The sequence below is a fragment of the Chrysemys picta genome, chromosome 7 (genome assembly GCF_011386835.1).
Source record: "Chrysemys picta bellii isolate R12L10 chromosome 7, ASM1138683v2, whole genome shotgun sequence".
Classification (NCBI taxonomy): domain Eukaryota; kingdom Metazoa; phylum Chordata; order Testudines; family Emydidae; genus Chrysemys; species Chrysemys picta.
In genome coordinates this window covers 22662010-22676196 of record NC_088797.1, presented here as the reverse complement: position 1 = coordinate 22676196, position 14187 = coordinate 22662010, and the positions used below count along the sequence as shown (strand labels likewise).

At 41.4% G+C, this 14187-nt stretch overlaps 1 protein-coding gene across 6 annotated transcripts in view; it reads right to left on the bottom strand.

Annotated features, from left to right (window-relative positions):
- KBTBD12 (kelch repeat and BTB domain containing 12) overlaps positions 1–13911 on the bottom strand; it is a 53284-nt gene extending 39373 nt beyond the window's left edge. For 3 of the 6 annotated variants that reach the window (XM_042849815.2, XM_065550915.1, XM_024104981.3), the window contains exons 1-4: positions 13775–13911; positions 12837–12887; positions 3249–4435; positions 1907–2177 (exon numbers count right to left, since the gene is read on the bottom strand). In XM_042849815.2, coding sequence (XP_042705749.2) covers positions 1907–2177; positions 3249–4318 — 1341 coding nt within the window. In that variant the 5' untranslated portion in view covers positions 4319–4435; positions 12837–12887; positions 13775–13911. Of the gene's footprint in view, positions 1–1906; positions 2178–3248; positions 4436–4558; positions 4643–12836; positions 12888–13774 lie in introns of all 6 variants that reach the window. The other 3 variants (XM_005288394.3, XM_065550916.1, XM_005288396.3) reach the window with 2 other exon arrangements.
- Positions 13912–14187: the final 276 nt, after the last annotated feature.

Genomic DNA, 14187 nt, shown 5'->3' with positions numbered 1-14187 from the left:
CCACTGGGTCGTTGGGTCTTAAAATCTTTATTTCATCACTGTGGCTAATGCATTCTGACCTGTACAGGTAGATTCTTATGTAACTCCTTATCAGTTAATGCTAAACTGCTCATCCCGAACAACTGTATGCATAGATACGAACTGGTGAATTGTCACAGAAAGAGCTAGTTGGCAGATATGAGTTCCCAGGTGCCTGTATTTTTACCAGTCTCAGCTCAATATTCAGGACAATAGCTTCTCAGGCATTTTTCTTCTTAGTTTTAGAGCGCTATCAAGCTAGACAAAAGCTGGGTGTCTACCTTAACATCTATCTTTGTTATATTACAAACCACCCAGCCTGAGCTTTTTACAGCCATATTATTTCCATGTTACGTATGTTCTTGTATTTTAATTATTTAAAAAAAGAGAAAGTATCTTTGCTCAGTTTCAGTGTCAGACCTACTCTCTTATCATTCTGTTGCCTCCTTAGGGATTTCCACACTCAGAATATCTTAACAGATGCAAATTGTGTTTTCTGAACATGTTTTAGTCTTAAATTTTTAAAGATTTGTTTCTAAAAAGTGGTCCCAAACCAACGAGATGTGATCACATTTTTAATATCCTACAGACAACAACATCTATTATAAATGTCCCACATAAAGTCTAACAAATTTTTTTGGAGGAAAATTGCATTTGTGACCAAACTAATTTTTTGATGAAAAGCATCTGCTTTTCCTCTGAAAGTTTTAACTTTTTATAAAAAAAACCCCAAACACCTAAAAACGGAAAAGTTTCCCTAAGAAATGGAGCTGAGCTGTGAAGCTTATATATGGATTTGGACCTGAAATTTACCAGAGTTGATAGGGGTTGGATTTTGGGTTCCAGTATGGATCCATGTCTTAGAATCATAGAACCATAGAGTTAAAAGGGACTGCAAGGGTCATCTAGTCCAGTGCTTCTCAAAGTGGTGGTCCGCGGACCGGTGCCGGTTCGCGAGCCATCGGCTGCCAGTCCGCGGCGAGTTTCTTCATAAGAGCGTCGAATAGGATAATAATATGACACCAGTCCCTGGCACATTGGGTGCAATGAAGTTTGAGAGCCATTGATCTAGTCTAAAACCCTGCCAAGATGCAGGATTTGTTGCATCTCTTAAACACAACTATTTGCTGCTTATAGAAAAGTTATAGAGGACAATTATTAATTAGTGGGATGTAAAAGTGCCAGGGAAGAGCCAAGTATAATCATCCCCATGATTTATTTTTAATTAATTTTTCGCTGGATTAAAAACTGAGTAAGGACTTCAGGATTTACCCCAGGACTATGCCCTGGTCTACAATGTGGAGGGGGGAAGAAGATCGACCTAAGTTACGCAACTTCAGCTACGTGAATAACATAGCTGAAGTCGACGTACTTAGATCGACTTACCGTGGTGTCTTCACCGCGGTGAGTCGTCTGTTGCTGCTCCCCCATCGACTCTGCCTGCACCTCTCGTGGAGCTGGAGTACAGGAGTCGACGGCAGAGTGCTCAGGGGTCGATTTATCGCCTCTAGACTAGACGCGATAAATCGATCCCCACTGGATCGATCGCTGCCCGCCGATCTGGCGGGTAATGAAGACATACCCTTAGTAAAAATGGAACGTGAGTGAAATCGTGTTTAGACAGGATGCATTTTTAATTTTTTTCTCACTGAGAAATTCCCTTTGAAACAACTGCCTTTATTACGGGTAGCATATAAATTGAAGATCATATGACATGGACATTGGCCTGCTTGATTTTCCCATTAAAGATGTGAGAGGAATGAGTGCAATTTATTTTTTGCTTATAACTGAAGTATTTTAACTATGTAAGAAGAGCCACAAAGTTAGGCAGCACATAAGCCAGGTTCGCTAGCTCTTATATAATAAAATAATTAGTAAACTTCTTTACCTGTGGTGTCCAGCCTCCCATCACATAGAGTTTATTATTTACTGTTACCACAGCATGGCAGGCCAGTTGCACTGGAAGAGGCGCCACACTTCTCCAGCTATCTTGCTCCATGGAATACTTCTCAACACAGTTTGTGACCAGATATTGGTTTTTCAGTTTCATTTGCCCTCCTATGACATACAGGTCATTACGAACAGTGCCCAAGGCATAGAGTTCACGAAACTGAGCAGTGCACAAACTTTGCCAAAACCGGTTTCCTCTATTGTGGTACCTGTAGGAAAATCCAAAGTTAGAAACTGTGGTTCTGATAAAATCATATCAATTTTGTATTTACATCTCCCTTCTCCAGTTTCAGATGATGTTACAGTGACAACAGAAGTTCTTTCTCTTGTCAACAGAGAAGAAAAGTTTCTAGCCTTGAACTCAGTGGAATTAGTCATGTGCATTAAGTTACTCACATGCATAAGTGTTTGCACTATCAGGGCTTTAGTAGGGATTTAGGAACCTAATTCTAGGCACTTAAGTTTGAAAATGTTGACCATAATTAAAGTGTCCTTATTTTTCATGAGCTGAGCACTCATAACTCCCGCTGCACTCAGTGAGAGCTGCAGTAGCACCTCTGAAACGAAGACCACATTTATTTAAGTGCCTAATTATGGATTTATGCGCCTCAATTTAGGCCCCACGTTTGCTGATGTTGGCTTCAGTTTTTTATCAGTCTTGATTCCGGCAAAGCTCTCATGTCCTTAACGTGGGTTTATCTGAGTGAGGAATGAGTAAAAACAGAGTGAAGGTTTCAAGATTATTAATTATTAATAATAATTATTATTATTATTATTTATTAAATTTTGGCTCCCATGCATGATCAGCATGGTATAGTTAAAGCTGGGTGTAGATTCACGAATGACCAAACTCATTCATTAATTTCCACATCTCAGACATCAGCACCACTATTAAATAAATGACCTGGAGGAATGATCCAGGAAAGAAAATACTAACAAACCGGTGACCTTTTGGTTAGGGGAATATGAGGTATACAGAAAGAGACTTAGGACCAAATCCAGCTCACTTTATTTATACAAGGATTCCATCTAAGTCAATGGGCTTTCTCATGAATAAAAGGGTCAGGATTTGGTCCTAAATATAGAAGGAAATGCCTCCGTGTTTCATGGAGAGGGACAGATTGCCCTTTGTAACAAATTGCTTTGGGTAACTGAAATCCGTATACAAACATGGGGAGAAGAATGCTTTCTCTGGTGGCCTTTTCCTGCTCCAGGAACATTATTTATAGTTTAACTTTAAAACAATGATTAATTTTTTCCTCCCGTTTGAGGATACACACCTATAAATTTCAATGTTCTTGGTTTTTTGTCTAGACATTTTGGCAGCACTGGCCTCCCCTGCCACAATAATATCGTTGTTCTCAGTGACAACACCGGTACACACACATCCTAAACCCTCACCATACTTCGGGGAGGAAATGAAGTAAGTCTTTTGTGTTGCAGGAGCGTAACAAAAACTGGCATCTGCATAGCTACCATGTCTTGATCGAATCCCCAGAGAATTATTGCCGATGCAAAGTAGAAGACTGGTGGTCTCCATGCCATAGCGAAGACTGAGAGAGGGGTGGTTGGATTTCTTTATAGTTTCTAATGCTCCATCAATCATATCATGACATTCTGAATTAGATAGAAGCACCGTGTTCCTTTTCCGAGCTTCCACTAGGAAAGAAGGGCTTACAAGTTCCAGTCTCACTTGCTTCAGGAGTTCAATCAGGTGCTCGACACGTGATTTTCTGCTATGGTTCACCCATCTGAGGACCAAGTCCAAAATGCTCTCCTCCCGGGATACATTCAGATCATCTGATCTTATGAGACTCAGCAATTGCTGTGCTTCAATCTCTAATATTTCTTCATGCAAGCTCACCTCAGCAAAGTGCTGATACAAATATTGCCTGGCTTGATCGGACAATTCTTCTGCCCCAATGTGCTTTGCAAAATAGTAGATCCCCACACAGTTGGAAGCATCCATATGGTCCATCATGTATTTCTGACACACATTGAAAACATCTTCCATCTGCATAAAAAATGCAGCAACAGCAACACTTTGGACATTGAAATTAGTGAGGTGCAAATCTGCACTGTACATGTAGTTGAGTATTATGGACACACTCTCTGATGAGATGTCATAGAGCACCACTTCTCTTTGGGTGCATTCAAGCAAGCCACAGGTAAACATGGCTTTGAAATAGGGACTGAACGCAGCCAATATCAGTTTATGGCAGGGGAACTTCTCACCTTCTGCTACAAGGACCACATCAATCATTTGTGTTAATTCTTTCATACTGTTTAATTGATCCAGTAAAGTCAAGCTATGTCGCTGCTTCCTTTTCCCTTCGGTCTTGTGATCCATGATAAAACTCCAAATTTTCTATTTTTAAATCTCTTCAAGAACTTGCTTGATTTTTGGAAGGGCTATTTGCATGTCCGATTGCTCTCAAAGTGATATGAACTTCATCATCAAATATTTCTGGAGGGAGGAAAGCATATAATTTTCTTATAAGAATAAATCCTCAGACAATTGAATTTTGCTGTTAAATCCTAACAATAGTAAGCATTTCTAGAGGACAGGTTACAAAACATTAATACATACTTGAGCATGTATAACAGTTTCACTTTCAAACTGAGCTTGATTCCAAGATGACGACTATATCATTTTCACTCTCGTTTTTGATGCCTGAACAAATGAAATATAGTTTTCATTTTGCATCTACAATTGATACATATTTTTAATATTCTGACTGGTCACTAGCATTTAATAGAAAAAATATTGCATTACAGTAATGTTATAATGATGTAATGCATGCTACCAAATATTTATGGTATTGTTTAGAGAGATCCAAGAGATTAAATATTACGTCCCAACTGGAACTAAAATTACAAGGCCAAGTCCTCCAAATCACTCAATCAAAACTCTTACTGATATTATGTGTAGACATCCAGCTACCTGCTAACTGAAAATCAGGCCCTGTGTTTCTGCTTAGCCTAAAAATCAGTTATTGGTATTGACAATGACACTCATCATTTGAGCCTATTTTGACTTACGCTGACAGGTTAAAAGTCATATGTTTTATTGACCTTACCTATGTGACACTTAGGTTTCACAGCTCAGATTATTAAAATTGAAAGAAATTTAAAATTTACTTGTCACCATTACCTTTTACATTGATCTCAGCCTGGATTTTGAGAATCAACTGGTCAGTTTCACTTCTGTTTATAGTCCATTTAGAATCACTTTCAGGCTGTCATAGGCTAGCACAATGTTGCAGTATTTGTCTTGCAAACTCTGCAACACAGTGGGAGTTCTGCGAGTGCAATTAATGCAGGGTTGATCCCTAATTAAAGTCTTTTGCCTGCCTTGACTAGTTTTAGATGTGATAAAACTCCAAGGGAAAAAATATACTTTCAGCGACTATATTTTTATCTCTGCCATTTGGCTCACAGTTTTCCTCCCTTTTTCGTGACATGTCACAGATATAAAAAATAAATACAAAGAGCCTGATTTCAGGGCATTTACACTGGCAAATAACTGGAATAACACTTTGTGAATCAGTGTTCTCCAAAGACAAAGGCCATCTCAAATGATCTTTGGAGTTCAGTAATTTTTCCATTTTCTCCCCTCAGTTTTCTTGTCAGTCAAAGAAACCCCAAACATTCCTTTCAGGGTTCTCTTTTGTGGCTCCCTGCTGTCACCTCTCTTAGGGCCTGATCCAAAGTCTATTAAAGCAAATGGAAAGATTCTCAATGACTGTAAAAGTTCATGGATCAGGCCTTCAAGCTTCAGTTCAGACACACACACACACACACACACCCCTAAAAGAAAACCAGTCCACCACGCAGATTTTGCTGAATGTCACTTTATAGTTTGGCTTCTTTAGCTCAGTGGCACACTTCAGTGCTCACTGTTCCTTAAAGACTTCAGCAGGAGTTTTGTCTGGGTAAGGACTTCAGGAAATGGGCCCACAAGGCTAACAACAATCATGGGCTTGAGTCTTCATTGCGTCACACCTTGTATAGTCATTTACACTTCTGTGAAGCAGGTGTAAAACATGACCACCAATGCAAGTGAGTGAAGAATTCAGATTCACTATCATATCACCAGAGTAAATGTACATAACGCAAGATGGTAGAGATTCAAGCCCACTAAGCCCATAGAAAGGGCCTGTTTACACAACAGACCTGGTTCTCTGCTCAAACTAGGGTCAAAGACGCAATGGGCAATCGGCAGACATTGGGTGGCACCACCTACCCATTTGTCCCCCACTGCATCTCCCAGCTCAAATCCCAGCATGCAGAAGGGTATTGAGAGAAAATCCCTGCACTTCTGTCCTCCCACTAGCAGGGACAGCCATGAAGCGGCCTCCTACTTGGTGCAGTAGCAGATACCACCCTGCCTCTCCCCCTGCTGGCAGCCTTCTCTGTGGGTTTGAGGAGAAGAGTAGAGCAGGCAGAGAAGATGTCACTGAGGAGAGGCAACCCTAGACCTGGTGCTCGCATGGCAAGGGAGAGAAGGAGGACCCCAGGTGAGCGGGAGAAAGGCTGCAGGAAGTAGGGAGAGACCCACAGGGATACATAGGGTGGAGGATTGTTCTTAGATCTGAGGACAGTGCGCTGTGGGGAGGGGAGGACAAACATCAGAACCAGTGGAGGGAAAGCAGAAGAAAGAGGAATGGCGGGAGAGAGTTAGGTTCTATCTACCTGCCTACTCATCACCATCATATCTGAGGACCTCCACTCTTCCCAAGTGTTTCAAAATACAGTCCTATCTGCCTGCACTATGAAATTTACCATGTTGTAGAACCCCGTTAAAACATGGCCATTCCTCCCAGCATAGTTATTAACTTAAAATAATATGATCTGGTAGTGTTGTTGGGAGGGGCCTGGGACTAAACAATGGGCCTGAGTCTGCATTGTCTTACACCAGTGTAACTCCATTTACTACTGATTTGCACCAGGGTATCTGAGGGGAGAATCCGGCCCATGTTTCTAAACTGTGTGCTACAGCCTTTCCAAAGGCCTTTACGTAGTTCAGTGACATCGTTTAACAAGGTTTGGTGCCATCTATAGTGGCCCCAGATGGTATTTTAATTGAATTTTAATTATTTATATACTGTATCTTTATGTTTATCCAAAGGGAAAAAATGTGAAGGACACGGTGGTTTTGTAATCTTTTTCTTTGTACCTCACAACCTCCCCAATTCAGTTGAAAAGCTATGGACTTGGAGCTGCACTGATATAAAACCGGTGTGAGGGGAGAACGAGGCCCTGTAAATCTGTGCCAAGGCAAATGTATCTGTCATGTCTAGAGGCATCGGTGTTTTAACACACTTTTTGTTTGTAGGGTGATAATGAGACAGTACTGTTACAGAACTGTGTTAAGGAATCATGTCACAGGGTAAGTGATTTGTAGACAGGCTGTAAAATCATGGTATAGCCATGTTTGAAAGCTGTTATAAAGACGGTCATAAACCTGCTCCCAAATCCTGCAAACACTAAATAGGGCTATTCAAATAAGAAATATTATACACAAGCAGAGCAGGATCTCAGTCTGCAGCTGTGGTGAGCAGCTCCCTGTAGCATTAACAAGACTCTAGGTTGTAGGCTCATTTTCGTTAACAAAAAAGACATCAATATGAAAAACATAAGTGTATGAAATTATCAAAAAATCCACTAAGGGGCTCCTCACGGCAGAGTCCACATCTCTCTGTAGTGTCAAAGTTTAGACATCATAATTTTCTCCCAAGTGAGGAAGGGCTGTGCAGTTACAGTACCAGCCCCAGGACTGTGCTTTCAGTTGTTAAGATGTTTGCATAACTAGTCATCATGCTGTTTTAGCAAGTTATGTGGATTTCTTACACTGAACCTACAGTAAAAGCCCGACACATCAATTGACTTTGTCACTTCTTTCCATTTTCCAAGTCTTGAGCTCAACACAACAAATTTGAGCAATGGATCAGGATTATTACCAGATTTTAAAAATGTATCTGGAAAACAAACCATAACGAGTATCTCTGAGGGCCAAATTCTGAGTTTATGACTCAGTTTGTACTTAGTGAAAGGAAGTGAGAATTTTGCTGGAATAAAGACTTAGTGGAGAATGAAAAAGGGCCTCAGGACTGGGCCCTATGCTTGTGAAAGGTGACAAAGGTGACAGTATAGCCATTTTTTGCTGTCTACATTGAGAACCCTGTGGGGAAATAGGCCTGGCTGGCCTCCCTTGCACCGATCAGAACATCGGTGAAGACTCGTCATATAGGCCCGCCCTGCAGGCCACAAGCCTGAACTAGGCTAAGTGACACAGTCTCCTGCCAAACTCGGTCAAGGGTCATGACCAGAGGAGGGAAAGAATAAAAAGCCCCAGCAGCAGCACTAATGAAATATGTTCATGGCTGACTGAAATATAATAACCGCTTGTGTGAAGCAATAGGTAACTTTAGCTGAATGCAAACTGACTAAATGCAACTTCTCCTGTGAGCACCCTGTAATTCCAGCTAAATGCAAAACTAGCCAATTAGATACCTTCTTTGAGCGTCCTGTCAACCCCGCCCCGGTACACTGACCCTAACACCCCGGAAGGTACTATGCACTCTGCCGAGAATATACCCCGGATAAATGCCAAGCCCTGACCAGAATGGGGAACCCCCTCACTCTGCACCCCATTCTCGGAAAATACCGAAGGGAGGGTGCCAGGAATAAAGGGGGGAAACTTGTTTTCGTAAATGACATATAACTTGTACTATGTTTGCGGTTTGTAAGAATAAAAGCAGCCTGCGCGCTGTGCTGGGTGTGGTAGTTTTCGGACTGCTACCCCAACGCGTTGGTATGTATTGCAATAAACTGGCCTCAGGCTTGAGTCTGTGAACTAAAATCAATGTGTGGGTGACATTTTCCACGACAACCCATTACACTACTGATCCAGTAGCTGACTTCACTGGGAGTTCTGCATAGGGCTTGTAGGATTAATTGGGCCTTAAAGTTGAACAGCAAATGATTTTTTAAGTAGGAGTTGCCTTTTTTTTATACTTTGTTATGAAGAAGGATGAAAATTACTTCAACTTTAACTGCAGAGTTAACGCTTTTCATATCTGAAGTTATAATATTTACCTCTCCTCATAAGAACTGTGCATTTCTTTAGCCTCCTCCAATCAAATATCTCAAAGCACTTCCACAAACATTACTGAATGAAATCTTGCAACCCCTCTTGTGAGGTAGGGATTTTTTCCCATTCTACAGATGAGGAAATTTTGGCACAAAGAACTGAAAGGTTACTGAGGAAGATTGAAGATGAAACAGGAATAAAACCCAGGGGTGAAAAAATCCTTTCATTGACTTCAGTGGATCCAGAATTTAACTCCTATGCTTTGGCTACAAAACCATCATTCTCTTCCTGACTTTTAGTTTACCATTGCATTTAGGTGAGGTAACTGGAAGGACATTACTACTCTCATGTACACTATTGGAAAGGTTATTAATAATAAAATGGGGCTGCTCTGCTTTCTGCTCTGGCTTATAAAGGGAAAAGATGGAACATTTATATTAAGGAAAGGATAAATGAGACACAAATGTAAATTGCAGCCAGATACTGTATTTATATCAAGCAAAGGGCTTGGATGTCATAAAACTTTCAGGACAATGCTCGAGTTTTGTAAGGTCACCAGACGCCCGAAATATATTTATAGCCTTGTTTGATGATTTCATATTTTTTGGTTGTGAAAAATGGATCTAGTTGCAAATCTTCAAATGCAAATGTTACTTTATTTCAGAGCAACATTGTTGATTTACTTCCTGTTCTCGTCTGCTACCTTTATTTTTATTTTACCTGTTTTGTTAGTTTAATTTAATATTCTTCTTTGTGAAGTGCACCATATTAATAATAATAATACATCATGTTATGCAAAAACTAAAGCTTACTCTCTCCGAGGCTCTAGGGTGCTGCATGAACAGTTAAAAACATAAATACACGTTGTGATCTCAGAATCTTGAATTCCAGCTTTTATGAAGCTGTCATACTATAAGCGTACTCTGTCCTTGATTCTCAGTTCCACTACAGCCCCTTTGCGCTGCTCCAATGCAAAGGGACTGTAAACCAGGTAGAGCTGCCCATCCCCCCCAAAATTTCCCTTGTGTAGAGAGATTTCTCAATTGGGGTAGAGTCAGCACTGTGAGTCTATCATTCCTTTTTAGCCCCTACACAGACGGCCTGGCTGAGGGAAAAGGGTGTGGCTGGATTACCTTTGTGCTCCAACAATTCCCAGCCACCAGAATAAGCCCTTGTGGAAGATGGCAGTCAGATGTAAGATAGAATCAGGGGGTAGCCGTGTTAGTCTGTATCTACAAAAACAACAAGGAGTCGGGTGGCATCTGTTAGTCTTTAAGGTGCCACCAGACTCCTTGTTGTAGATGTAAGATAGAGCAGCCTTCAGGCTAGTCCTAGAATCTGGCGGATACAAAGGTGGTACAAAGCCTCCTTTGTCCCATCTTCCTTTGGGTTCTGTACAAACAGGGCCGGCTCCAGGGCTTTGGCCGCCCCAAGCAGCCAAAACAAAAAAAACAAAAAAAAGCCGCGATCGCGATCTGCAGTGGCAATTTGGCAGGAGGTCCTTCGCGCCCAGGTGGAGTGAGGGACCGTCCACCGAATTGCCGCCGAATACCTGGACGTGCCGCCCCTCTTCGGAGCGGCCGCCCCAAGCACCTGCTTGACAAGCTGGTGCCTGGAGCCGGCTCTGTGTACAAAGCACTGCTCAGTCAAAGCCAAGAACTGGGGCCTCTGCCTACATATTCTTTATGTTTTCTATGCTCTGCTGAGCTATGAAGAAAATATGTTGATTACACATACTTTTATGCCTTGGCTAGCAGCCACTAGAGAGGTAAATCAATATCAGGGTGATAACATTATAAACTGTGTGTTTAGAATCCCAATATTATATTACTGTACGGCCTTTAGATGTTGTTACTAATGGGCTTTACTTTCTATAAAACCTCCATCTAAATGACTTAGGAGCCCAAGTTCCATTTTCAAAAGTGATTTAGGCTTTCACTGTGACATGGGCTCCTAAGTCACGCAGGCATTTTTGAAAATTTTGCCCATAGGGCCTGATCCAAGTCCCAGTGAAGTCAAAGGAATGGCTCCCATTGATTTAAATGGGAGCTGGATCAGACCTATAACTAAAATGTCTCTTCATTGTTCTAGGTGATTTGCACTGAGTTGCTTTGAGCTGGAATGGATGGGGGTGATGAGTCTTTAAACTTTTCTGAGGTTGTAGACATTGCAAGTAGAATTCTGTCCTTGGGATGAGATTGGCCCATATAACATACAGTGTGAGTGTATTTTGCTCATTTCTTCTTTCAAAACCCTTTAGTACATATTTATTTTCACCCAGTTCTAGGCAATGTGAGTTCTTATGCACCCCACACATGGGCTGGCTTCTGCTCGAAAGCTTGTTGCTAGACATGCTCTTGATAGGCTCCCCAGTGATCTTCAGTATGTACATGGTGTGCTTGACAGCTTTCATTTAAAAAAACCCAGGATCATTACTGACAAGCAGCGTACATGACCTTGTGTTCCCTACTGTGATGTATATAGCTATGTAACTGTTATGACCCTGTTTGTGTGTACTGTACTTTTAAAATGCTAACTGCTATCAGCAGAGACTGGCAGCCATTTTGTGTTACATTCAGGTCAGATTGTTACAGAGGACACACACACATGCACACACTGCTCCCTGATGGACACTTACTTTTCTTCTTCCTGGTTTTGTTGCTCTCTTAAACTAAAGTAACAATAATTCGGACTTAACATAGTGTTTTGCTCTTTGTGTGTGAAGAAACAACACAACACCTAACAACGGGCTTTTCAGCATTTTACAATGCTACACAAACTGTTGGCTGTGTCTTTGATCAGTGGACACTTGAAGATGCTTTGATTGCTTTTCAAAGGGGTTGTGTGATCCTGAAAAGTTTTGACATTGAGAGCTGCATTTATTGCCAGCCCACAGCCCTGAATAGGATGACCAGATGTCCTGATTTTATAGGGACAGTCCCAATTTTTGGATCTTTTTCTTATATAGGCTCCTTTTACCCTCCTACCCCCGTCCTGATTTTTCACACTTGCTGTCTGGTCACCCTAGCCCTGAAGTGGAGTTAGATTAATACTGATTCAATCTTAGCAAATACCAGGAATGTTTTTTTCTTTAAATGTTACAGATTCATAAATATCAAAGAGCTAGGAATGAAATGACGAAGTGGGCTACCTTTTCAATTATGCCTTAGCCTGACTTTAATTTGAGCATGCTCCAAAACCCTGGGAAATCAATGAAGAGACTCCTATTGACTGTAGTGGGCATTAGATCAGGCACTTTGTGCACATAAAAATTAGCACAAGCAAATTCCTGTGTGGGCAATTTTTGTGCACTAATCAGTGGTACATGAAAGTGATATAAGTTATACACACAAAACCCATTTTTGTTCAGTTTGCATTGCACTTTGCAGATGGGTTTTCCGTATATAAAAATATCATTTGCACAGAGAAGTGATAGTGCACAAAAAGTGCATGCACAAGTATTTTACACACCCAAAATTATGTATTCAGAAAACAAGGCCATTTTTCTAAAATTTCCTCTGTTAGCTAAATCCATCTGCCAAAGCTCTCAAGTTTCTCTTTTTGTTTGTCTAAACATGTTTGATATACCAGAAAATTCTGGAAAGCTTGAAATATTATTTATGTTTTTGCTTTTATAAATTGTTTGGTCTACTTTGCAATTACAATACGTGTAATTTAATAATTTGTATAAACCAATTTCCACTTTCATTTTTTAAATTGGCAAAACTTGTGAAATATAATTGACAATAATTACTTGAAAAACGTTACTTACCAGAGCAGTCATCTGGTTAGCAAATGCTAGTGTTCTAAGAGTTAACATCTCCTGTCAATCAACAGTAAGAGTCAAATAGCTTGCTGGCTGTAGAACCCTGACACCTTGACATTAGCATTTCACTAGTCACTGTGCAATTTATGTGAATCTATCCTTTCCTATACCTTTCCCTAGCTTCAGTTTCAGTCAGTAGCAGGCAAATATCATTGTAGGGCCATATCCCCCCTCCCGCACCTCAAACCCATAACAACCCAGCAACCCAGAGCAACAACATAGCAGTAAATCTCGAACAACCCCACAATAATACTGGTTAAATTCATAACAACCCCACAATTCACAATTACACACCTACACTACAAATTCGGAACTCCACAGTCCAGGCCAGACCTAGGCACATGAAAATCCTAAGACAGCAGAGCAACTGGTTCTCCAAGAGCCCTTGCTGAAAGTGCATGTAATTTTCAGATTTGTGGAGAGTGCAAAGGTCCCTATTTTGGTGTGTGCAGCACTGGGGCCCCCAAGTTTCTACATCTGCAGAGAGTCTCTGTTTTCACATCTACTGCAAACCCTATATAAGTACAAATAGACCCCTGGTTTTGTTCTCAGGGGTTCCCATATTGATATCCCTGGGAATGAGTCCCATATGCCCATTTTGAAATGACAGCTTTATATGGAAGTGAGAGGACCTTTGTTTCAGCACCTCCAGGGGGTGCCCAACAGGTGCAAAGGGCTCCAATTTATCTTCCCCATGTAACTGCCAATGGGCCCCAGTTTTGACATCCCTACATGGCCCCCTAAGATCTTCAGGGCCTCTCCAACCCTGCCCACGACAATAACACCCACCCAACAATCCACAGTGGCACTTGCTCACTGCTTGTGAGCCTCAGCAGCAAATCCCCTTCTCTCTTGTGCCTAGAGATGGGAATGGATATATCTACCTTTCTCCCTATTGTCCCCGATGCCTCTGGATCTGCATATGTCTGGGAGACTGCATGAGAGAGAGATGAGGGGGCAAACGGGAGCCAAAGAGATACCTCATATGGCTGCTGCTTATCTGAGAACCTCATGTGGACAGAGAGGGAGCCAGGGTCTATTATTAGGCTTGGCTGGGTTCCTGGCTATGAGAGGGAGCCGTTTTAATGTCACATGCAGAGTACATTAGGACTAAATGAAAGACCTCGGTCTGGCACTGGCGTCTCCCACTACCCCTCTTCCTTCCACTAACTGATTTGTCATCAGCCACATATAGCTATTAAGAAAACATTAGGATCCTTGCGTGACCAGACAGCTGCCACTGCACCTTCTCACTGGCAGAAGTTAAGTTTATAGATCCGTCCTAAACAGATCCATC